The sequence below is a fragment of the Anas acuta genome, chromosome 2 (genome assembly GCF_963932015.1).
Source record: "Anas acuta chromosome 2, bAnaAcu1.1, whole genome shotgun sequence".
Classification (NCBI taxonomy): Eukaryota; Metazoa; Chordata; class Aves; order Anseriformes; family Anatidae; genus Anas; species Anas acuta.
Genome location: NC_088980.1, coordinates 34398916 through 34422421, shown reverse-complemented (window position 1 = coordinate 34422421; position 23506 = coordinate 34398916). Strand labels below are relative to the sequence as shown.

The window sequence follows — 23506 nt, the reverse complement described above, 5'->3', positions numbered from 1 at the left end:
CAGATATTGCATATATTATACCATCTTTCTTGAGTCATCCTGCAGTTGCTTAAGAAATTGTATCATAGAAATATATATTTATACTTGTCCTTGTTGTACCTGTCGGTACCTTGGGGCTGATGTCATGCACACTGAAACTTAATAGCTCACTTTATCACCTCTCTGGGACTTCATAAAAGCCTTGGCTTTTGATGCGGGGAAAGCTGTTTTAGCTCTGGGGCCAAGAAGATGAAGCATGCTTTCACTAAAAGTTGAATTGTCATTGATGGTCATCTCTCCCAAACTTATCTTTTAATTCTTAGGCCTGCTTTTCTATAATACTGAAATACAGCTTAAACAGTTCAAATATAATTAAAAAAAAAATATTGGAGCAACAATTTTAATGTGCAGATGGGGTTATTTTAATGACTGCTTAAATATCTTGCTTATTTCTCCACCTTGCACTTAGGTATCAGATGATGATTCATACGTAAGTGATATCAGTGATAACGTCTCAGAAGATAACCTAAGCAATGACATGGAGAATGAAAGACAAACTTTAGGTAAGTTCAAAGTTTTATTATATCATGTTCTGAAAACTGTGTTTCTTGTTGTTTGGGGTATTTTTTCTCATCTTGCTACAAATGATTCAATATGACAGGTTTTGTGATGCAAGCAACCTGTTTTTTTTTCTTCTTACCATCTCAGATAAGTTTTGAACAGCACATTCTGGATAATCTGATTAACAGGGCCAGGACACCATTGTTTAAGCAAGATGGTGTTCAATGTCAGTAGATAAACACCTGTTTTCTTGGCTTCATTGATGTGACTCCAACTCATTTTTAGTTCCTTTCATGTCCACAGGATTTTTCAAACTACCAAGACCTAGCTGCTTTCTTTTTTTCCAGAAAGTATTTTTTTCCAATTTAACAACCACATTCAGAGGTCTGTTGTTTTTAGCAGAATTTGTTTAAAGGAACATGACAATTATTATACACTGGCAGTGCGTGACTGTATGGATTTCTTCTTTGTATGTTTTAATTATGATAGGCTTGTTACTGCATACACTTAACTGTCTTGCTAATTAGAATGAGAATCAAGAAAGAGGAAGAGGAATTGGTAATAACAAACTCTGGCTCTGTGCCTTCAAAGCATGTCATCTAGCCACAATGTTCTTCACTCTATCAAAATGTTTTATCTTCAATAATGCTGAATAGTGGTTTCTTACTTGCAGCATGGGTTTGTTTTTTTTTTTTCATGAGAGGTGGGCAAACTATACTGTAGAGAAAATTTGGCATCTAATCTATCTGCCTAATCTAACCACTGAGCATGCACCAGCAGCCTTAAAGGAGATTAATGAGAGCAGTATGGTTGGAATACCAGGCTAGAAAGCTCCTTTTAGGTGCCCAGATGAATAAATAGTGTTAAGTTTCAACTCCCCTGCTGCATGTTTGAACTATTCACATCTTTTTTTTCCTACATTTACATTTTTTTCTCTTTCTCTGATGTGTTTTGTCACTATTTACCCCAATTAATAGACTGACCCAGAGTATGTAGTTCAGTGAGTTGGTATTCAGGTTTTAATCAGAAACTGTCAAGGGATATAGCCAAATCCTATTTCAGAGAGCTCTCTTCAAGAGGAATATGTTTTTAGCACTTACTCCTTCCTTTTCATGTATCCAGTCATTCCTGAGTTATGTGAGGAAACGTCTTTCTTTTTGGCCTTTTCTGATACTAAATAAATACTTCCAACAGGGAAGTAAGTATAGGAACCAACCTCTTCTTAAAAAGGCACACTTAGCAGCATTAAGCTTCAGGCAGATTTTCTGATTCATAGTGCCCACATCCTTTTTATGCAAAAAGAAAGAGATACGCACCAGTATGTAAATACTTCTCCTGTCCTTGTTACAATAACTTAGTCACATGAGTTGTTAGGACTTGCAGTTCTGTGAGTAGCAGGAAAGACAGAAACTTCTTTGAGTCTGGTGATTATGAAAGCCTCTATCTGAGACATTGGGCTAATATATACATGTACATCAGTGATAGGGGACGTTAGTTGCTTGGGATAATCTGTACTTTTTCATTGTTGGAAGCACTGCTGGTTTTGTGCTTATGCCAATGCAAAAACAAAGGAAATAATGTTTGAAATCATGCATTTAAGGGCAGTGTTTCTTTGGGCAGGTATGCTACAGGAAAGCTGTGCTCTTCTACGCTGTTTCAATTCCTCCAAGGAAAAGCTGTCTGCAGAAAGCCAGATGAGGATGGGGATTAGTAGTCTGGGGCTATACCCAAAGGTCTCCAAATGGCAATGGACTGTAGTGCAAGAGCATCCTAGGAGCTTCTAAAGATGTATAAAGGATGCTCATGTAGTGGCAACTGTGCTCCTTTCTGAACTGAGATTTATGTACAGATAAGCAATGTAATCTTCAGGCTAGTGCCTGTTGCGGAAGCTTGTAGCTCTATCTTGATTGTGACACAAATCATTTCATTTCGTTGCACACTTGCAACCATTTATTCTGTTCTAACTGCTTTGACAAGGCATCCTTTTTTTTTTTTTTTGAATCTTTATCAAGCCTAGAGCACCACAGTTGCTTCAGTTTTACCACCTACTAAAGAGGTCATTTCTCCGCCAACATATGGGTGCATCTACAAGCTAACATGGCTTAAATTTTTTAAGTGCTCACTACAGTGACAAGTGCTCTAGAAAAGCCTGCATGTAAATCCGTGGTATAGTAAATTTCCTTGGTAGAAGTATTCAAAAACGTAGGAAGAGATAGACAGGTGATATTTTTATGCTTGGATCTGTTAAGTGACACCTTGTCTTCTGAGAAGTGTCAACTTAATTGAAGCTCTGTCAGGGAAGGAGGTTTTATGTCACTTAAACAGATAGGAATCCATCTCTGTTACAAATAGGTTAGTTCTAATATTTACTCTTTCAAATTCAATGGAAAGCCTGAGCCTTTCTCATATCCTTTAAGAGTAAGGAAGTAATTTTTTATGCTGCTTTCCTATCTGGAGTTTAACTTCGTTAACTTCCAGAAATTAAATTTGAGTTCTTTCTTTATCCTTTCGTAACAGGCTACCTTCAAACCATAAGTGAAATATTTGAATGAAGTGTGAGGGTGGATGGAAGCTTTGACAGAAAAAAAAGTTGGTTGAATTTTAATGTATGTTTGCAATGGAGATTAAATAGTAAGTAAGCAATGTATTGATTAACTTGTTCTGCAACTTCCTTTTCAGACTGCATTTCTGAAAGTGGAATTGGATGCCATTCTAAACGGAGAACATGTTTACCAGCTCCATGCCCTAATACTAGTAATATCAGCCTATGGAATATCCTGAGAAATAACATAGGAAAGGATCTCTCCAAAGTGGCCATGCCTGTTGAATTAAATGAGCCACTTAACACCCTTCAGCGTCTCTGCGAGGAGCTGGAATACAGTGAACTACTAGATAAAGCAGCGCATACACCTAACCCCTTTGAACGGATGGTAAACACGTTATTCCTCATACTTCATAACATTCAGTATAGCCAGAATAGAATACAATGTATAAACAATTTACCAAAGAAATGAAGATATTCTGTTCCATTTTTCTTTTTCTCCAAGCTGAGGGAAGCAAACCCCTTAAGCGTGCCTGGGCATGCTTACATACCCTCTACTTTTGATTCTTCTGCCTAATTTCTGTTGTTTTGTCAGAAAGCGTATCTCCTTAAATGCCTTGCTGTCCTGCAAGGTTAAGTAACATACTAGTTTAACTCTGTTTTGCAGCTTTTCCGCTTCCTTTCTTACTCTTTCAATCTTCCAAGATTTAAACTTGGAAAAAAGAGGGAGGAATTGAGCTAATATGTTTCTTTCATGAGTATGAAAGTTACAATAAATCTTTTCTTAAGGCCTATAAATAAAAGATTTAAAAGCTTTCAAAATTCTCTTAAATGGAAGCTATGGATTATACCTTAAACTAAGTCAAGCCTTTTCAAGTCAATATATCTTATGTTAAAAAGAGGCTATTAATGAATGTAAATAGTTTTGTTATAAATACTGTTTGAAAAGAAACTTCATTCTGACAGTCTGCAAGGATTACAATTTAGTGTCTGTTCTCTTCTCAGGATAGAGGGTGTGGCTGTTTATTTGTTTTTTAGGTGCATAACCTTTTTGTTGTTCTCCTGAGAACATGCATTAAAAGGAAATGAGCAGTAGTTTTTCACATCAGGGTGAAAAGAAATCTTTCTCTCCTTCCTACAACTAAGCATCTGAAAATTGCCTCAGAATGAAGTATTCTTTGCCTTTGAGAAATTCCTGAGGCAAAATTAATGTTAGCTGTTGCACAGTAATTGCCATAGTTCAGTTTAGAATGGCTCTTTTATCAATTTGGTTTCTGAAATTGTGAAAGGAAAGCATCTACTCTTTCACAAGATGAGGAAAAGGGAATGAAAAGGGAGAAAAACGGTACAGAGGAGACATGAATTGAACAAAACTAATTCTAATTCCTCAGGCTTGGGAGGAGTTATACTATGTTGACTGTAATAATTTGGAAGGATCTCCTGTTCCTTAATTGTAATAAAGAGCAGTTTCATTATTAGGTAATAGCATACAATAGATAAAAGGCAATTCAAACTGTGTTGGACATAATAAATTTTGTGAAAACTCTTTTAATGCTTCGTGTGCCATGTTTAGGACAAGGGTGGCATGTAGATCCATAGAATCACAGACTGTAACTGTAAAAGCCAGTTTAAAAAATATCTAACGGTGATTTTTAAAGTTACTGCTTTGAACTGTGCATGTTCCAAAAGGCTGAGTTGTTTCAAACAGTTTTCAGAGACACTGCTTTCAGTTGATTAAATTTGCAGAGTTTGATCCTAGTAACTCCATGCATCAGTGAACCCCTGAATGACTGAAAACTGAATACTTCTGTTATGTGTGATCCAGTGTTTAACCTGCAGGAGGAGGCATACACGTTCATACTCTTTTTTCCTTCTGTTAAATCCCAATCTATAGCAAAAAATGTGCATGACTGTGGTAAATTAACCAAAATTCCACGTATGTTATTCCCAGGTGTATATAGCTGCATTTGCAGTATCTGCGTATGCCTCCAGTTACTACCGAGCTGGAAGTAAGCCATTTAATCCTGTTCTTGGAGAAACCTATGAATGTGTTCGTGAAGATAAGGGTTTCCAGTTCTTTGCGGAACAGGTACTGTGTGCTGCACCCCTTACATTTGCTGTTTGATAGGCTGCTTAATGCTGAGTGCATGGCTGGTATCCTTTAGAGTTAATAGCAAAATGTAAAATTACTGTTACCTAACCTTAGCCCAGCAAATCTCAAGGGGTCCTACAGAATTATAAATGAAGGAAATTGCTTTGTTTTTTGAGGAAACTCAGCTAACTCTGGCATGGAACATGACAACCAACAGCTGGCAGTTGAAAGCAAAGGCTGGCAGTTTGTCTACTCCAGCACCTAGATATCTTGGTTAAGGGGAGTACAGTTCCCCACACTGAAATCTGATCACTGCTGCAACAAGCCTTCATGTTCTTGTAATGTTCTTTTGTGTGATCATTAAAAATACTGTATTTTCAGCTGTTTAATGTCTTTTTAATGACAAATATTTCACTCATACGAGTCAGTCAACCACTAGTATTTTTTATGGCACCTTGAATATTTCTCCGTGCTGTCCAAATATTTCGTGGGCTGAGCCTAGTACCACAGCTTAGTAGCTGAAGAACGTATACAACACATCAAGGTCTGACTGTTGCTGAAAATAGTCCTCTGATAGAAAAGTAATTATTAAGTGTGGGCAAAAAATATTAAATTTAAACCAGTTGAGTTACCAAAATTGCTAAGCTTGAGGTATATGTTAAAAAGAGATAAAACTTAAATATTCTGGTGCCTATCAGGGTGTAAGAATGATTGAAAGCTGTCTTGTTTTGTCTAGACATAACAACAACAACAAAAAATACAGAAGTGTGGTGGTCAAAGCTGTACAACCTAGAAACTTGATCAGAAAAAGTCTTAAAAGAAGCTTGTGGTTTTGACACATTTTGTACATCATGTTCTACAGCTGACAAAAAGGAATGCTCTGTGATCTTTCCTTGGTCTCAGGAAGTATCATGGGCAAGAGAAAAATAAGGGAAAAAACAAAGCAGTCAAAGCAAAAATCGAATTAAAGTTCAAGCAATGTGTCTGTTACTTTATTGTATTTAGTTCTAAGGTAACATTTAGCACACTGAAGTTACCAGTGTAACATCAAATTGGAGTAGCAAAGTGATTAATAAAAGTTTGATACTGAGTTTAATGTGAGTTTGAATGGAGAAGTTTCTCTCCTTGATACTGGACGAATCAGTACAAAGGCAGCTTTTACTGAAGGAGAATTTTAAAACAGGAGGATTCTTGAGTTGTTAGTAACTGTTCTATAACTGTGTGTAATAAGTGACAAGAGTTTATAGATGGTAAAGTTTTAGTATACTAGTGTAGGGTGGAGGAATATTAGGAAGGGAGGGTGGTGTAGGAAGAAAGAAATTCCATAGAGCTTGCAAGCATTAAATAAATCTTTTTCCATCAGGAGCTGTTGCTTATTGCTTGTTTGTGCAAGCTTGTAGATAATTTGTTAGCGTGGACAGTGTGCAATCCATGGGGTAGATATGCAAAATGTATAAAATGACAGAGATTCTGTTGCATGACTAGAGTGTGTTCATAATAGCTCTACTTAGCTCCATGACCTTACTCTGGAATTATAACAGTTTAAGTGAGAGCTAAGTTTAACCCAGGAATTATAGTGACATCTGGGGTTAATCTGGGTGCAGTATGTGAGAGAGAGAGTGTTGCTCCCGGTGGATTAGGCCATAGCTGACAGGAATTAGCACTGCTTTATTTTTTTAACCAAGTAGAGGTTGTTCAGTGAAGAACTGAATGGAAAGGAGGGAGGGAGGGAGGGAGGGAGGGAGGGAGGAAGGAAGGAAGGAAGGAAGGAAGGAAGGAAGGAAGGAAGGAAGGAAGGAAGAGCTCAGTAACAAATTTGCAAAATGAACAACAAAGAAGAAATTAAAACTGCATTTGAAACATGTATGTGGTTAAGAAATGAAATGTGTAGTAGGAAAGCAACTAGACTTGAAAACAGTATTACACATCAGAGTATTTGGCCTGGTCAGTTTTAAGTCCTGGTCACCCAGAATGGAGAAGGTGCAGCTGAGGAGGAGTGGTTGCTTTTGCTTTGTGCAATCACCTTTGCACACCTGTGCAATCACCTTTTTATTTAATATTTTCCTTTAATAGTATGCATTGAGTATTTATTTACTTACAGTCCTCACTTTGCTGTTTCGGTCATTGCTCCAGTTCATGTATGTGCTTTTACCCAATGCTGATAAAATGCAGTGCGTGTGGTTAGAGTTTCATACAAGAAAAACCTGAGGTCTCACAAGTGCAGTAGTAGGTGGGTGTTGGTAGCTGGAATTTCATGGTTGTATTTCTCCACCCGTTTGGCCCCCCTTCAGTGATACTGATTGCTGTCTCGTGCCTCACACTGAGTGATCTGTAGGTATTTACTGTACAGAATAATTTATTTTTTACTTTTTCCTATGTACTTAAAGTGCAGCTTCTGTTAATATATGAATGGAGCCTTTGGATTAACTGTAATTATCACATTAGAGAGAATGTGCAGAATATATAGTTAGATTTTCATTTGATGAACAGATTCACAGGCCTTCTAAAGCGTGCTTCCCATTTCTTTCTAGTTTTCTCAGGTCTCAGTACCTTACTAGTCTCACTGGCTCCCCCTTTAGGAAAGAACTGCAAAAGAAAAGCAAACGTTCAGATTGTAAATGTGATATATGAATGAAAAATGAGAGGGAAAAAGGGAAAAAAATAAACAAAAAAAACCACGACTATTCAAGTGTTAACATGTCCATCTTTTTTTCCCCTTTCATGTCTTGCTATTAGGTCAGTCACCATCCACCTATTTCTGCATGCCATGCTGAATCTGTGAATTTTGCTTTTTGGCAAGGTAACCTTTTCGTCTATCATTTACTTTTACAGCCTTCATAGTAGTTTCATTGTGTGCCTAACATGAAATATTCTGAAATGGGGAAAAGGTTAATTTCCCTTTTTAGATCATATCAGAATGGCTTTAAGAAATCCTAGCCTTACTGCCATGCTTCTTATTTGTGTTTTCTGCCATTACAAAAATCTACAAGTATTTTATAACATTATTGATCATTCCTTTCATGTACAAGTAACTGCATTTATTCAAAATCTGCTGAAATATTTTTCTCTCTTTTTTTTTTTTTTATGTGTGGAAGGTTTGTTTACTAGAGAAGAGTTGTACCTCAAGCTATTTATAAAAACAAGCTAGAGTAGAGCTTGAAAAACTACAAGTTAAATCCCGAGCCCTGACAGATCTTGTAACCCTGTTCTGAAAATAATTTCCAGGAACGCACATAACAGCAAGGACAAACATATTCTCTGTGTCTTTCTCTGTTAGTATTATTACAGAATGGAAGATTTCATGCTGTTTCACTACTAACATTCAGTCTTTCAAAAAATATTGTGTTGGAGCTTTGTTTGCTCTGTAAGTCTAGTGAAGATGCCAGCCAGTTACAATACCTGTATTGTTAGGTATTTTTGGAGTGCACAAAGAACATAACTGTGCCTTTTAACTCAGTTCAAATCCTTTGCCCAGAGTTTTGTCAATTCACTATGTAGCCGTATTCTGACATTTAATTCTGTTATGATTGACTCTGCTGACTTGATTATAGTTATTATGGATACAGCTGTATTGAACAGAAACTGGGACTCTGTCATTAGTCTGGGTTTCATTATTCAACATAATTCCGTGCTTTATAAACACATACAGGACAAGAATCCTTCTTAGCTGAAAAGCAGAGGTGACCAACATTTATTCATTTCCTGAATACTCTGTATACAAGACTAGAAAACATCCTGTCTTAATAGAAAATGAAGAGATTGATTTATGTAACAGATTTTGGAAAACTGCTGTTGCTTGGCTATCGTAACGTGCATGTACAGAACAAAGTTTTTCTGTAAAGATAAGAGCTGAGAATCTGGTCAGTAAGAGAGAGTCTGAGGTTTGGTTCTGATGACCCCAGAAGACTCAATCAGGCTACAGCAGGGTTTGGGCTCCTTTGGTTTGTTTGATTTCTTTTGTTTTCAAGCATGGCTAGCTGAGCTTAAGGGAGATCTAGACAATGATTTCCAATGCAAAGGCAGTTTGTAAATCCTGTGGCTTCTTATTAGAGGGCTGTATTAATTTGTGTGGAAAGATTAAGTTAATCATAAAGGTAGCTTGTCAATGAGGTAAGATCTTTCTGTGCAAATATCTTTCCACTTAGCATACTATCCCCACTGCTGGAAAGCAGACAGCCCTCAGCTGCATTGCCAGAGCAGTGCTGTCATCCCACCAGACACTGACATTAGTTCTTCTTTCAACATCAAGAAATCTCTGGATCATTTCTGTTGAGCCGTTAAGACTGGGTTCTGACAGTGATGGTTATTTCAGAAGCTGTTTTTCCTTACTTAAGAAACTAAAGCGACTTTTGCAGAACCTATTTGAAAGGACAAGAACAATGGAAATTCAGAATAGAAACTTCCAGCTATTACAGTATCTGTGCCTCAATTAGTCTGAGCATAGCTTTGAAAGAACACTTGGCTTATTTTAGCTCTCCTAAAATTTTTGCATGATGAAGTTACACACTGGATCCTAAGATGTTTGCAATGTAATGATCTCTGTGTGACTTTCTGAGACCGTAGAACACAGTCTGACAATACATTTTAACTGTTGAACTCTGCAGGGTCTGTCTTTGCTCTTTTTCTTTCATCCCAGTGCAGAAGAAAGAAACCTAGTGCAGAATTCAGTTCAGCTATGAAGTCAAGGTAGTTTTGGACCTCTTACTGTGCAGTGTAGGAATCATGACAGAACTCCTGTCACTAGAGATACTGATCCAACGTAAACCTTCAAAACAAACAAACAAAAAAGAAGGTCCTTTTCTCAAGTGGTAAGAAAAGGAATGTTTTTTTCCATTAGGAATTCTTCCTCATGTCCCATGCCAGTTTTTGCAGTGGTAGGCAGTTTGATGTGGCTCAGTCTTGTAATATATGCGCATATACTTGGGAACAGGTAATCTCCTAACTCCAGTTTGAGTATCTATCTCACAAGAGGTTCCCCCCAGCAATTGCATGGGAAGCGGTAGTCAGGAAGTTAGTACTTAGTGTACTATCATCTTTTTGAGACTAGAGATGAATTATTCCCTCATTTTGAAATTGCTCCACGAACAGAATTGGGGATCCTAGCGTCTAATACAGCAAGAATACTATCCACTCAGCTCTGAAGTTGTCAAAGTTACTGCCTGATTATCTAGCCTAATTTAACTCCATACCCTTTCAGCCATGCTTCCCTGCCCATGTTTATTTCACTTCAACATCAAATAAGTTGCTAATTTAACAACTGCCTCAAGAAAATTTTATAAATTCGCATTGAGATTTCTCATCTTCTTTTTGGAGGAAATGACTTGAGAATTGGACAGTTCTTTCTCTGATTCAGACCAGATTTTAAAAGGCCAGTTAAACTTCCAGGGGAAGTTGGACTAAATCCCTCTCCAATTTTCTGCCCTTTGTAGCATTCTCTTGCTTCTTCACTATGGATGTTGCTAGTTGTTACATTCTTGTATTAGAAATTCTGGCTTGGGTTTTTGAAATGTCTGCAATAGAAACTGAATTACAGATGAACATACACTGTTGATAGCTTATTCAAATTCCCCTCTTTTGAAAGGTTCTTAAGAGATGACTTTTAGAACTCTGGTGCTTTTCTATTTAAAAAACCACTAATGTGAAAAAACTTGCAGCTCTTAGAAGTTCCATAGCATTACTTTGAACACTTTATTATGTTGCATTTCATTATTTTGAGTTTCCTAAAAATAAAGTAGAATCCAGATATAGGTTGATTCACCCATGCCTCTGACTAAACCTCTTTTTTTTTTTCTTCCTCCTGTTTCAGATGTAAGATGGAAAAACAAATTCTGGGGAAAGTCCATGGAAATTGTTCCAGTTGGTACAACACATGTAACTCTTCCAGCGTAAGTGCTTCAGTCTCATATTGCTGTTTGCACACAGATACACACATGCTTACATGCACTGGAGCTACATTTATCCAGATGAGGACAAGCTATACTGTGTATATGAGACCTCTGGAAGAACTGGTGATTATGATTTAGTTTAAAAAGAAAGAGAAGGAAACAAACAAACAAACAAAAAAAGACCAGAATCTCTAACTATTTCAAAAGTTATCAAACCAAATAAAATGAAATAAAAGTGGACACTTTTGTGTGTTTTTAAAAAGGCAAAGTTGGTATTTTCATACTCTGGTTGAATTTCAAGCTTAGTTGCATAGAAGAGTTGCATGGTAAAGGAAGCTATGAATTCAGGGGTTGTTGCTATATTTGTGCCTGTGTTTGTAGAGACCCTAACACCATGGAGTCTAGGTCTATAGCTGAAGCTGATAGCTGTCCTCACTGCTTAAGTAATTATTATAAGTGATAAATAGCACCAGTAGCATATCTAATATTTATTTTCCAAGGCAGTTGGAGTAACTATAGTTAAGTGTTGAGTATAGTCTGATTTTTTAAAAAAGAAAAATCTGCAGTGTTCCTATGCAGGCTTCTCAAAGAGCCCATTAAAGATCAACAGTTAAAATTCTGGCCTATATCCAGCATGGTTGCAGAAATGGAGGTCTAAAAGTTGAATAGTGTTCCAGTTATATCTGTTTTCCAAAGACAGTCTATAAATTTAATTATTCTTCCTTATTTAAAAAAAAAAAGGAAAAATTAAAAAGAAAAATAGCCCAATATAGTATTCAAAAGGTAGCGTGTTGTGCTCTCTTATTCATAGTGGTTAGATTAAGCTGTGGAGTGAGAGGTCTTTACGATATGAGTGAAGGTTCAGAAGCAAGGTAACTACCAGAGTAGTACCCATGGTGGGCTGATGAACTGGAAAATTTTCTGATTCACATGTTGTCTCCATGTGCTGGTTTGTATCCCTGTGAGAAAGATATCTTATGTAGATTTGCATACAAATGGCAGAACTGAGAGAAAACTGAAAGTTTATAGCAGAAGTGAATAGGGTATTCTGGGAGACGGGATTGTTTTCATGGGGTTTGTGAAAGAAGGAAGAATATATGGGGACAAGAAGACCAAGGCATTATTAAAAACTAAAGATTTCTATTCACCTTTTCTTCTAATTTCACCATTTCTAAATTCACCTTTTTTTTTTTTTCCTAATTGAGTTCTCTGCATTTTTTTTCAAAAGTTTGTAAGCTAGTTTAAACATGGTGTGAGACTTCTCCTGTATGTATTTTCTTACAGTTTTAAAGACCACTTTGCATGGAACAAGGTGACATCTTGCATCCATAACATCTTAAGTGGACAAAGATGGATTGAACACTACGGAGAGATCATCATCAAAAATCTTAACGATGACACTTGTTACTGCAAACTGACTTTTGTAAAGGTGACTCAGGAACTGCAGCAATTTTGGCAGTGCCCTTTCTAGCATCCACAGGGGGTGGATGCTGTCTGCTGAAACCCAGTACAACTGCTTACACACTGATTTCCTATAGTTCTGTAATTACCTGTGATTCTCTGAGAAGTGTGAACTCTAAATGGACTGCAGCTCGATAGGTAGAGCAAGGCAAGAGAAAAAAAATAATTCTCAGGTGATTCTAGCTGAAAAAAAGTATGACGATGGGAAAGGAAGAAATATCATCAAAAACCTAGTCTATGTTTGACAAGAGAGGTAGGCACAAGGTGTTTACTGCACGGATCCTGCTAAGCCATTGTCCTGCGCTGTGGTTGCATTCATCCAGCAGCTGTAGAACCAGAGTTTACGCAGGGTATTTCAAACAATGCACTTCTGTAGCCTTGTGCAGATAGGTGGAAGAGCTTAAGTGAGGTCTTGTGCTGTTTTTCAAAACTTTTGCTTCGGTACAAGGCCAAAGTATATAACTTCCTAAAGAAATGCCCTTATAACTGAAATTAAAATTAGGTTTTAGCAGTAGATGCCTTCTTCCTAGAAAGAGAAAATCAATTTAAAACCTAAAATAATGCTAAAATTTCTAACCTTAGAAATTTTGCACAGCATAATAGTAGTCTTACCTTAACCTGAGTTTTCTGATTCTAATTGCGGGAGCAAGGCTGTGCTTTTCATAGCTCCTGTCTGCACGGCTTGTCTCTAAGCACTTCAGCATACCAATGCGCACCAGAAGGAAAGTGAGTATCATCATTTTCCTTTTCCTACTTCTGAATACTATGTGCTTTCTAAGAAGCATTAAAGTGAGGCATTTAGGTACGTAATTGAAAGCACTGTAATGTATTTGCAGAGCTGCAACAGATGTTTGGAGTTCACATTTTAGATTGAGAGACTGCAAGTTTCATACCTTTGATATTATAAATAGGCAAAAGTGGAGATCACTGTGAGTAACAGTGTTTTCTTTTTCTGTTCTACAAATCTGGGGAGGACGTCAATAACTATGTCAGAAATCAGTGTTACCTATCATTGGACAAAATGAAGTCAGCTCTGCTTCACCTAGTGCTGCCCTTAAAAAAACAGACAGAATAGATACAATTGTCAATAGTAGTATTTTAATTAGCTAATTCATAGTACTAACAGCAGTTCTTTGTGCATGATATTGTAATGCACATATCAATGAATAATTTCCATTTCAGAAAAATACTCTACAGCATGGCAATATCATGCCAATATTGCGCTTGACCTCTCACACACCTTTTTCCTCCTGTTCCTTTTGATTCTAGGCAAAGTATTGGAATCCAAATGTACACGAGATTGAAGGCAGTGTCATGGATAAAACTGGGAAAGTTGTGCATCGGCTCTTTGGGAAGTGGCATGAAAGTTTATACTGTGGGACGACTTCATCTTCGAACTGTATTTGGAGAGCAAGTTAGTGACCAGAATGGTTAACATACAGAACTTAAACTCTGCTTGAGAATTGCTGTTTATTTTCACTTATTAGGCCCCCACTTCTTTTTGTTTCTATATGGAATATTAGAATTTTGTCAAGTATTTAAAATGTAGACCTGAAGAATAATAAATCATTTAACTTAAATAATATTCAGATCTTAATCCCATGGCTTCCTGCCTTTTCCTCATTCTCCCTTATTTTTGTATCTGGCTATAAAGGAGGTATTCAGGACTCTATAAGGAAGAAGAACAAAAAAACAAAACAACAATCCCCCCCACGTTTTTGTGTACAGAATTGCGATTCATGTATTAAACATTGGAGGATAGCCCACATAGCTCAGCTCTGTAACAAGAGCCATGAAGTTCTCCCAAACCTCATGGGTTTTTGTCTACTGTTGTTTGAAAAAGGGCTATGATTGTAGAATGTGTTTCATCACACTTGTGCCCTGATTCAACTTATGAGATGCCTCTTATTCCTCCAAAACTGAGACCAGCTTCAGAGATACAAATAAGAAAGAAAAAAGACTGAGGGGAGTTTGATATTGTCCTTCTACAGATAGACACTTTTAGTTGGAATTCTCAATGTACTTTTTTATGTACTTTTTTTCTGTAGATCCTATGCCTAAAGACTATGAGCAGTGGTATGGATTTACTCAGTTTGCATTGGAGTTAAATGAACTGGACCTGCAAACTAGGTCATTACTTCCGTCCACTGATACACGTTTTAGGCCAGACCAAAGGTAAGAATTTTCCCTCATATGTATCTTCCTCAAGTAGTTTTAATCTTCTGTAAACTCATTTTACCCCTGAGCTCAGGTGTCTACTTTATATAGGTACCTGCAGTGTGCTTCCATTTTTACATCACTTGTGCATCTGAAACAGACATTTTAATCAGTTAACAAGAGACGGTCTAGTCATTATGGACCAGTGTTTTCTGGAAATGATTTTGGATGCTTCAGTTTCTAGATAATTGCTTTTTCAACAGCGGTTTTAAAACTTCTGTTGTTAGGCATACTGTGTTTGAATAGCCAGAAGCTGAGACACTTGAATTTGCTTTTTGCAGTGGAATTTCTACCATTGCTATCTTCCAATGAAAAGGTTCTAATATAAAGATTACTTTGAACTTAATGTGAGAATTACTTTCCCTTTGGTGCTTTTTGCTAAGGTAGTTGTCTGCAGATGTAGTATTTTACCTTGCAAACACTGTAAACCACCTGCTGTAAGGATTAGATTCTGGAGCTCTAGAGGACTTGACAAAGATGGGGACAGAAGCACCAACTGTGTCTTTTATCATTGCTGCTCAGGTTTCTAGAAGAAGGGAATATTGAAGGAGCTGAAATGCAAAAACAGAGAATTGAGCAACTACAGAGAGAACGACGGAAGGTGCTGGAAGAAAACAATTTAGAGCATCAGCCTAGATTTTTCAGGTACTATACAATAATTAGCATATAACATCATTTCAATAAATGTTTATTATAAATCTAGTTCTAAATTACCATAAATCATGCTCCAGTTTTCCCAGGTTTCTTCTAAATTCTTTCTTTGTTGTTGGTGGTGGTTTTTTTGTTTTGGTTTGGTTTTGCTTTTTTTCTTGACGGTGAATGGTATTTGGTCCAAGTTTGAATTTGCCTGAGGAGTAAATGTAGCAGCTTTGATTCTTTCAAGCAAGGTGACATAGGTCATTTTAGCTTAATTATCTGTGCTGAACTCCTGCTGAATTCAGTGGGATTGCCTTGTGCAGCAGTGTGCAGAGGTGAAGCCTTTCATATTGAGGGATGTTTTTGAGAAAGTTTCCCCCATTTAATGGCAAGATAATTGTGATTTAGAGAGCACTTTGTTTCTTCCTGTTATAAATCAATTAACAGGGGACTTCAGCTACTGAAAGACAAAAATGAATGCTAGTGAGGATGTGGCCTTTTGGCCTCCAGCTTCTCTGTTGAGGATGCAGTGAAAGAGTTAGACCCAAGGTGAATGTTTTATGGGCTTGTGTATCATAGTTATGATATATAATTAGTTATAATAGTTATAATAATATAATTAGGATCTGGGATCCTGATTGTTTTCTGGATAGATACAGTACTTAGGAGGAGTAAGAATTGGAGGAACACAGAAAGGTTTAAAATAGATGCAAAGAGGAAATGGCTTAGGCCAGTGCCTGTCTGAGGAACTGGTGAGCTAACTACAGAAAAGCAAACTTTACTTCCAGCAGGCTAAATAGACAGGAGAAAAGCAGTGTCTAATACTATGTTGTATCTTCACAATGAGGATTGTAAATAAGGATGAGGATTTGAATCCTTATAATGAGGATTTGAAAAATTGAGATTTGTGCTGTAGGTTTAAATGACAGAATAAAAAAATTAATTACTATATAGCAAAAGTGTTACCAAATGTTAGGTTAGATATGAAACACGCATTTTGCTTTTCAATGTAGATTTCTCCCTCCAACAAATCACAAGCTCTGATTTATGTTGAATGCTGTACTGAGTTTCATTGCACTTGGTTTGTGGGCTGGATTGGGTATCTGTGCAACCCTCTACTTTATACCACACAACGAATCTAGAAAATACAAGCCTTACATAAAAAAAAAAAATAATCAACTGTTTAATCTTTGTTAGGAAATCCAAAGATGACTCCTGGGTGAGCAATGGAACCTACATGGACCTTAGAAAAGAACCTGGTTTTTCCAAACTGGACAATCCTGTCCTCTGGTGAAAGAGGAGCCAAGTGAAGATGTTCTGTGCTGTTTTCTTGGATCTTATTTCAAAGAAGTATATATAAATATATGTGTATATATATATATATATCTCTACACACACACATATAATATATGTGTGGGGGGGTTGTATGTGTGCAAGTGTGCATATCTCCAGAATTGTGCTTACTTTAGGATATGATAATTCATTTGTTTTCTCTACTCTATTGCAATGATTGTTTGAATGTATAAATACCCTAACTTCTTTTTATAAAATATTTAATAAATAGCACTGAATGTTAACAACTAGAGGGAAAAGAGGAGCTTTTACACTACTTTTCCAAGGTGTGTTGGTAATGTCAGTTCTGCGTTAACTTATGCCTTATTGAGTTGCTTTGGAGACAGTAGCATTGGCTTCTCCTAGCTGTGCTGAGAAATGAGCGTAAGCCTTAGTAACTCAAACTCTAAGTAGGCTTCCACAGTTCAATGAGTAGTTCAGCTGTCTCTGGGCTGGTCTAAATTCCTAAAAATGCATTATCAGTTGGTGCTGAAATCTGAGCACGATCCCTTGCTGCCTGTGGAAAAGATTCAAATGAGCTTTGGTTTCTATTAGCTTTCTTACTAGCGTTATGGAAGCAGTAGTTCTGAGCTTACTTCAGTGGACTGATGGCTGTATAAGTGTACCTGGCTAAAAGCAGTGCTAGAAATTCAGGAATCGCCAACATTTTCCACTGGGAATCTTCAGATTTATAGCCCCCAACAGGGCAAGAGGAGGAGATCTTTTGTATATAATGGTTGAGCACTGACTAGATGAAGCAGCTCTCTCTTTTTCCAGTAAGTAATGTGTATACAGAGCACAAAATCCTGTGCTTCCATAGCTTCATTTGTTTTTATTAACCTAAAAATTGCAACAGAAAGTCTTTTTAAAAAGTAAGCAAACTGATTGTTTTAATCTAGTATTTTTTTCTTAGTATTTTGATATTTTCTACCTCTTCAAAAATAAACAACATATTTAAGATCTTATATTTAAAAAATGACCATCTGCCTTATGGAGAAATGTATGGAATTGTTGATCTTCCTCTGTTTGTTTGTTATGTTCAGATAAATATTAAGTGTCTTGCACTAAATCAATTGCTTCTCTTTCCTGTAATTTTATACATTTGGGTAGATTTGCAAGAGTATGAAACCATAGGTCAAAATATACCAGGAAACAAATGTAGCAGAATTAGCACTTTTGAATGAAGATTATAGTGATGGGCAATTTTATTTATTTTTTTTTCCATGAAATCGCAGTGCTCGTGAACTAATTGCACTCCTGCCTATCTGCAGCTCAAGCCCGACTCATTCTTCAAGTCTGTTCTGTGTGTCTGTGACTCTCTGGCAAGAAAACACTTTTCAAGTTTAGATCTATATCCACCACAACCCTCATTTTTTTCTTACATGCCACTTCTACAATAGAAAATACACCCTATCTATGATAAATGTTGTTGGCATGTTTACCTGGCTTATGACTGGAACAAATGGACAATACATGCATAAAGGTTACTGGTACCTTGGAAAAGCTTACTTTCTTTCCTTTCCTTTTTTTTCCTTTTTTTTTTTTTTTTTTTTTTTTTTACATTTTTTTACATCTTACAGCATTGTTCTAAAGAAAACCCATTAAAGCAGATCCATGTAATATATGTAATGAAGGAAGTACTACAAAAACTTCCATTTTAAACCAAATCCACGGTATCAGTTTGGATGTGTATTTAAATTTTGTTTCCTGTTACCTTGATGCTTCATTGTCTTACAATCAAATGCTTCTTCGCCATTATTCACTTGGCCCAGGAACTCTGGTTCACTATCGTTTCTGTAATTTATTACCAAAAATGTTAGCATAACTCTCTGTTTAATGTGTCTTTTAAAGATTCAGCTAGCACTCCAGCAGCTTACAGCAAGGCAAGGTTCAAGTCAGTATGAAAATAAAACCCATGCTTTGATTCTGAAGGAAATCTTAACCTCTGGGGACTGTTTGGCTTTTCAAGGAAAATGAGACTCTCTTCATGGCTTGAGCCTTTCTGTTTTACTCTTGTATTATTAAAACTTGGCACAGAAATGAGTGGATATTTGTAATTATCCTTGTTGCTGGTAATTACCATTTGTATGAAAAATTACACACATTTAACAACAAAGGAGGTAGGAGAAAGGGGAAAAAAAAAAGCTTTTAAGAAAGGGAGTAAAATTTATGGAGGATACATTAAATTTGCTCATTGTCATATTTGGCAACTATTGTGATTATTGTCTGATCTGATTGCTGGTTTTGAATTTTCTACCTACGGAGTGGATTTTCCCCTACTATGTCATATGAGCTAGTAGTTGATAGTTTTCAAAATTTAAGGAATAGAGGCAACAAGAGAGATAAAGAACCGTAATGCATTAAAATCTGTGGGTGTTAAACAAAAACTCATTTAATTTGGGGTGTTTGAGTCATGATTTTTGAGAAGTCAGACTGGTGCTGTTGTCTTGTATCTTCCAATCCAAAATGTCTAAAAGACATTTACTTAATGACAGGGAGAATTGGGCTGGGAAGTGCCTTATAGAAAATTGTTTCCTTTGACAAAATTCCCGTAGCAGGAAGGCAAAACTCAGAATTTTACTATCTTCCTCTGTAAAATAACGCCCACGAAGAGCCTGGTGCATTTTTTTAGATAAACAAAGGGAAATTGTTTCAGAAGAACTCCTTTTGTAAATCTGTGATACGCATCTGAAAACCTGGTGTAACCAGTTGCAAATGATCCTCTGACCCCACATTTCCAACTACAATATAGTTGTCCCTGCTTACCTTTGTGCGAAGCAGTTGGTGTAGTTGTTAAGCTTCTGACAACTGTATATTAAGAAGTGGAAGAAAAATGTCTCTGTTACTTGTGTATTTCTATAAAAATATATATATATAATATATATTCATCATTCACAAACCTTAATACATTCTATAGTTATTCTTGGTAAAATAATGACATTTTAGTAATTGTTTTCCAAAAACTTCAGCTGTGTTAGAGTGCCTAACTTACATTAGCTTTCTGCAATATACTAAGACATATGTTGTTTTTAGTGACTGACATTTAGAGCCTTTCTACCCTGAGTACTAGAAAGAAAATAGCAAGCAACTTACTGCATCCTTTCATGCGCAGCAGTGACTACCAAACTGTTCAGCTCAGTGGATCAGTCCTAGAATTTCCTGTTGACCATTGCCTGCTGTTTTAGCACTCTTACTTGATGACTTTGTAAACATTACTTAATGTGATTTGGGGAGGCAGTTTGAGCACCACTCATCGAGCTCTCCCTTCCCTCCTGTACCCCTTCACAAAGTGAAAAGCTTACTATAAATTTACGTCAAGGGGATGGAGCAGCTCACGCCTTTGGGTGTTAAACCACTACTTAGTTTTCAAATCAGCAAAGAGAGAGGAAAAAAATAAAAATTAAAAAAAAAGCCCGAGGAAATAGTAATCATAGAAATAGAAACCCACAGCTGTATTCTCAAATTTTCAGATTTGACACTGAGGTTCTGATTTTGGTGCAGAGATTTGGTGTTACGAAACAACAAGGTAACTTGTTTAGGACACTACTCTTGGAAGGATGAAATGCTGTTTAGACTGAGTGGAACTAGACTGCACCACTACTCATTGCATCCCTTTTCTAATATTTGCTCTCAGATTTATGCTTTATGTGTTAGTTTGCCAACATCTGTCAACCTTTTTGGGTACTTTTTGAAATACAGATCCAGTCAAGTACTTAGGTTCTTCATACAGAGCCTAGAAAATCAGCTGGTCCTTATTTGAAAGACCTGAAGCTGGGTTGTTGGCTTCTGTTAAAACCTGGCCCCTAGAGGAGGTGGCAGTTGCAAACTTGGTCACCTTATTTTTTGGCACTTTACTGATTAAACTGTCCCTGAAGAGTGTCAGGCTGTTGAAGCCAGACCGCTGGACAGAGAGGAACACAAATTCACGGGGCCAGAACATCCAGCCAGGGACAGCTTTGAGGTTGGACAAAGGTTCAAAGCTGGTCTTAAATAAATGAAGACCCGGCCCCCCAATTTCCCTCAACTTTTTAAGAACCAGCACTGTTTACAGTGCTGCTAGGCTTTCTGTGTGGCCCCTCGTATCTTAAAGTCCTTATTCAGTGTCCCATTTTCTCTTTATTAAAAAATAAATAAATCCCAAAGAATAGTAAAACATCCCACCTTAACAGGATTTCAAATGACAAAACATGCCTAAAAGCTGCAGTTACAAATTTCTTCCACAAACATCATGGTCTATTTCTGTACCTTTTCCTTGACTTTGTCACAGTTGTACTCTGGAGCCAGACCACAGCCTGGTAAGGGTGCTGCAGAAATATCCAGCTACAGCTGCTCAGCATATTCCTCATTAACATTCTCGCATCTGCTTTGTATAAATCTGTTCTATTGTGTCTCTAGATGATCAGCTTTGCAGAGCAGGACATTTTCAGTGTATCTTATTTTGTTCAATACAGCTTGTTTTGTACATTACTCATACAACGGGGAGGGGGATGGAGGCAAGCTGAAGAGTACAAAACCTGGCCTACCATGCAGATAAAATAGCGAAGGATGAAACCCCAATTTCTCCACATAACTGAATGCATCTTGCAAGAGTTGGATGGTCCTATTCAAAAGAATGAAGCTAAAATGAAAGGTTCTTTTGGTACTGTTTTCATTCATGGATTTTGCCTACTATAAATAAATTTCCCAGTGTTTACTAACTCATCCTTTCTATTTTCTAGCTACTGGTGGGTGCAACTTACTCCAGCAGCTGTGAGTTGTTAAGAAATTGCAAATGTTATCTGGCTTATCTATTGAAGTTTAGTAACTGTAACTTATCACCAAATATATTATTGAACTGCTCAGTTCTTAGGTACTGTTCTTGCTGCAGCTTTTGAAAGCAATAAGAAAAAATTTCCACATAAATAGTCGCTGTATGTTAAAAAAAAATAAATAGGTGGTGTGTTTTTTTTATGGAAATTGTTGATATGGTGTTACTGTTGTACAAAACAAAACTGTATTAAAGCTTACGGGAATGTTTTGGAGATTGATCCACATGAGATGATGAGCTCCTTGAGCTCCGTATCTTTGAGGCGTCTATGAGAATATTTGGTACACCTGAGAATCAGGCAGTCTTGTATTTATGTTGAGTGTTTTACTAGTTTTGGTGTTGGAAAACATGCCACATGTATGAGGTATTACATATGCAAAGCTGCTAAATGTTGAAATTGTTGTTTGTTTTGATAGGGCATTAGTGATTTCAGGATGAAGAAGGGTATCGTGTTAGAATTATCACTGACTTTCAGATTTTTGAGAAAAACTGCTGTAGTCAGGATCACTCCTGTTTTCTGCATTCCTTACTGCAAAAATTTGTAATACTGTTGGAGCACCTTGACGTGCAATTTGATTTACTTCTTTGTCTCTGTAACCAATTTAGTTGGATGTTAATAAATCAGACTTGCAAAAGGTCATAGAGCACCCTCACTTTTTCCCAGGGGTTGTAAGCATCTTTCTTCAAAGGTTGTTATTGACAGCTGAAACAAGTTTAGCTGCTGTAGTGATCTGTGAGCTTTATACCTGCTATAATGGCAAGTATGAAAGCTTCCATCTGCTAGAAATCTTATTTATCTCTCCCACAATCTGTCTTAGAGTTAACTTTTGCAATTTTCCAGTTGGTCACCACTTACCTGCACACACTGTACGGCACTGCCACTTGGCTACTATGCCAGACACTGGAGCAGGGAAAGGGGTAAGCTGACGGAATTCATTGACACTTCTAAGTTGGTTCTTAAAAGCAATTTTTAGGAGACAGATGTGCAGCACAAATGCTATGCTTTAGCATGGAAGTGGAAACCACAAACCACATGTTCTCCATAAAACAACTTTTAAAAGCAAGGAAACATAGTATTTGCTGGATAAAATAAATAGCTGGAAAAAAACTATCACTGTGGTGTTTTCTCCCTCACAGAATGGTGGTTTAGTACAACTCTGTCAATCAACTGTGCCTCCCAGTCCCACCATATGTGTGTAAGATACAATACAGATGGATTAGGGTCATGAAAAATGTGGGAGTACAGTGAGTGTAATTCCTGACCATCCTGTAATGCCAGACTGCAGTTCTGCAGCCCTTCCCAGACTCAATGTGTAAAAAAGTTTTGGTGGGAGGAAGCACGGAGGTTCCAGGAAGAGCTGGGAAAATTGGATAAATGAATCTGGTACCCTACAAAACATCTTCAGTTGTTGTATGTGGCAGGATAAGGAGGCCACAGGATAAGGAGAAGGGCTGCAAGAAATGCAGCTTTTATAGTGGGCAGGAATCTTCTGTTCTGTGAAATCCAGCTGTTTTGATAGCATATTGGGCTTTTAACTTTAAAACTTATCATGATGTCATTGGGAATCACTTCATTACTGATTAATTTCAGAGATTTAATCTGCTCTAAGTGGTACCTGAAGCAGCTAACATTTAGTTCACTGGAAAAAAAAAAAAGCAGTTTACACAAGTAGTGAATATTTTTTTCATAACTGTAAAAGGGAGAGAAAGATGGCAAGGGATCCTTGATATTGGTGCCCTGGTCATGAACACCGAGGGCAATAGGAACTTTTCTCACAGAGAAATGGATATGGGGTGAATTTATCATGATTTACCCTGGAGCTAATATTATGCCAAGTTCCCACCTTGCAGTTAGTGCTAAGATAAAATATGCTCTCTACTCTATAGAAGTACAAGGTGAATGTGGCTCGTGCAGACCTTGCATCCAATTTGTGTTTAATCTCAGTTGTCTGTTCATTTACAGTAATCTCTATTTTAAAGTCAGTGCTTACTGC

At 37.0% G+C, this 23506-nt stretch overlaps 1 protein-coding gene across 10 annotated transcripts in view; it reads left to right on the top strand.

Moving 5' to 3' along the window:
• OSBPL3 (oxysterol binding protein like 3) overlaps positions 1-22152 on the top strand; it is a 91206-nt gene extending 69054 nt beyond the window's left edge. For all 10 annotated transcript variants that reach the window (XM_068674220.1, XM_068674214.1, XM_068674215.1 and 7 more), the window contains 10 exons: positions 449-542; positions 3220-3470; positions 5034-5171; positions 7911-7974; positions 10981-11059; positions 12344-12488; positions 13790-13934; positions 14569-14695; positions 15260-15382; positions 16571-22152. In XM_068674220.1, coding sequence (XP_068530321.1) covers positions 449-542; positions 3220-3470; positions 5034-5171; positions 7911-7974; positions 10981-11059; positions 12344-12488; positions 13790-13934; positions 14569-14695; positions 15260-15382; positions 16571-16667 — 1263 coding nt within the window. In that variant the 3' untranslated portion in view covers positions 16668-22152. The remainder of the gene's footprint in view (positions 1-448; positions 543-3219; positions 3471-5033; positions 5172-7910; positions 7975-10980; positions 11060-12343; positions 12489-13789; positions 13935-14568; positions 14696-15259; positions 15383-16570) is intronic.
• Positions 22153-23506: the final 1354 nt, after the last annotated feature.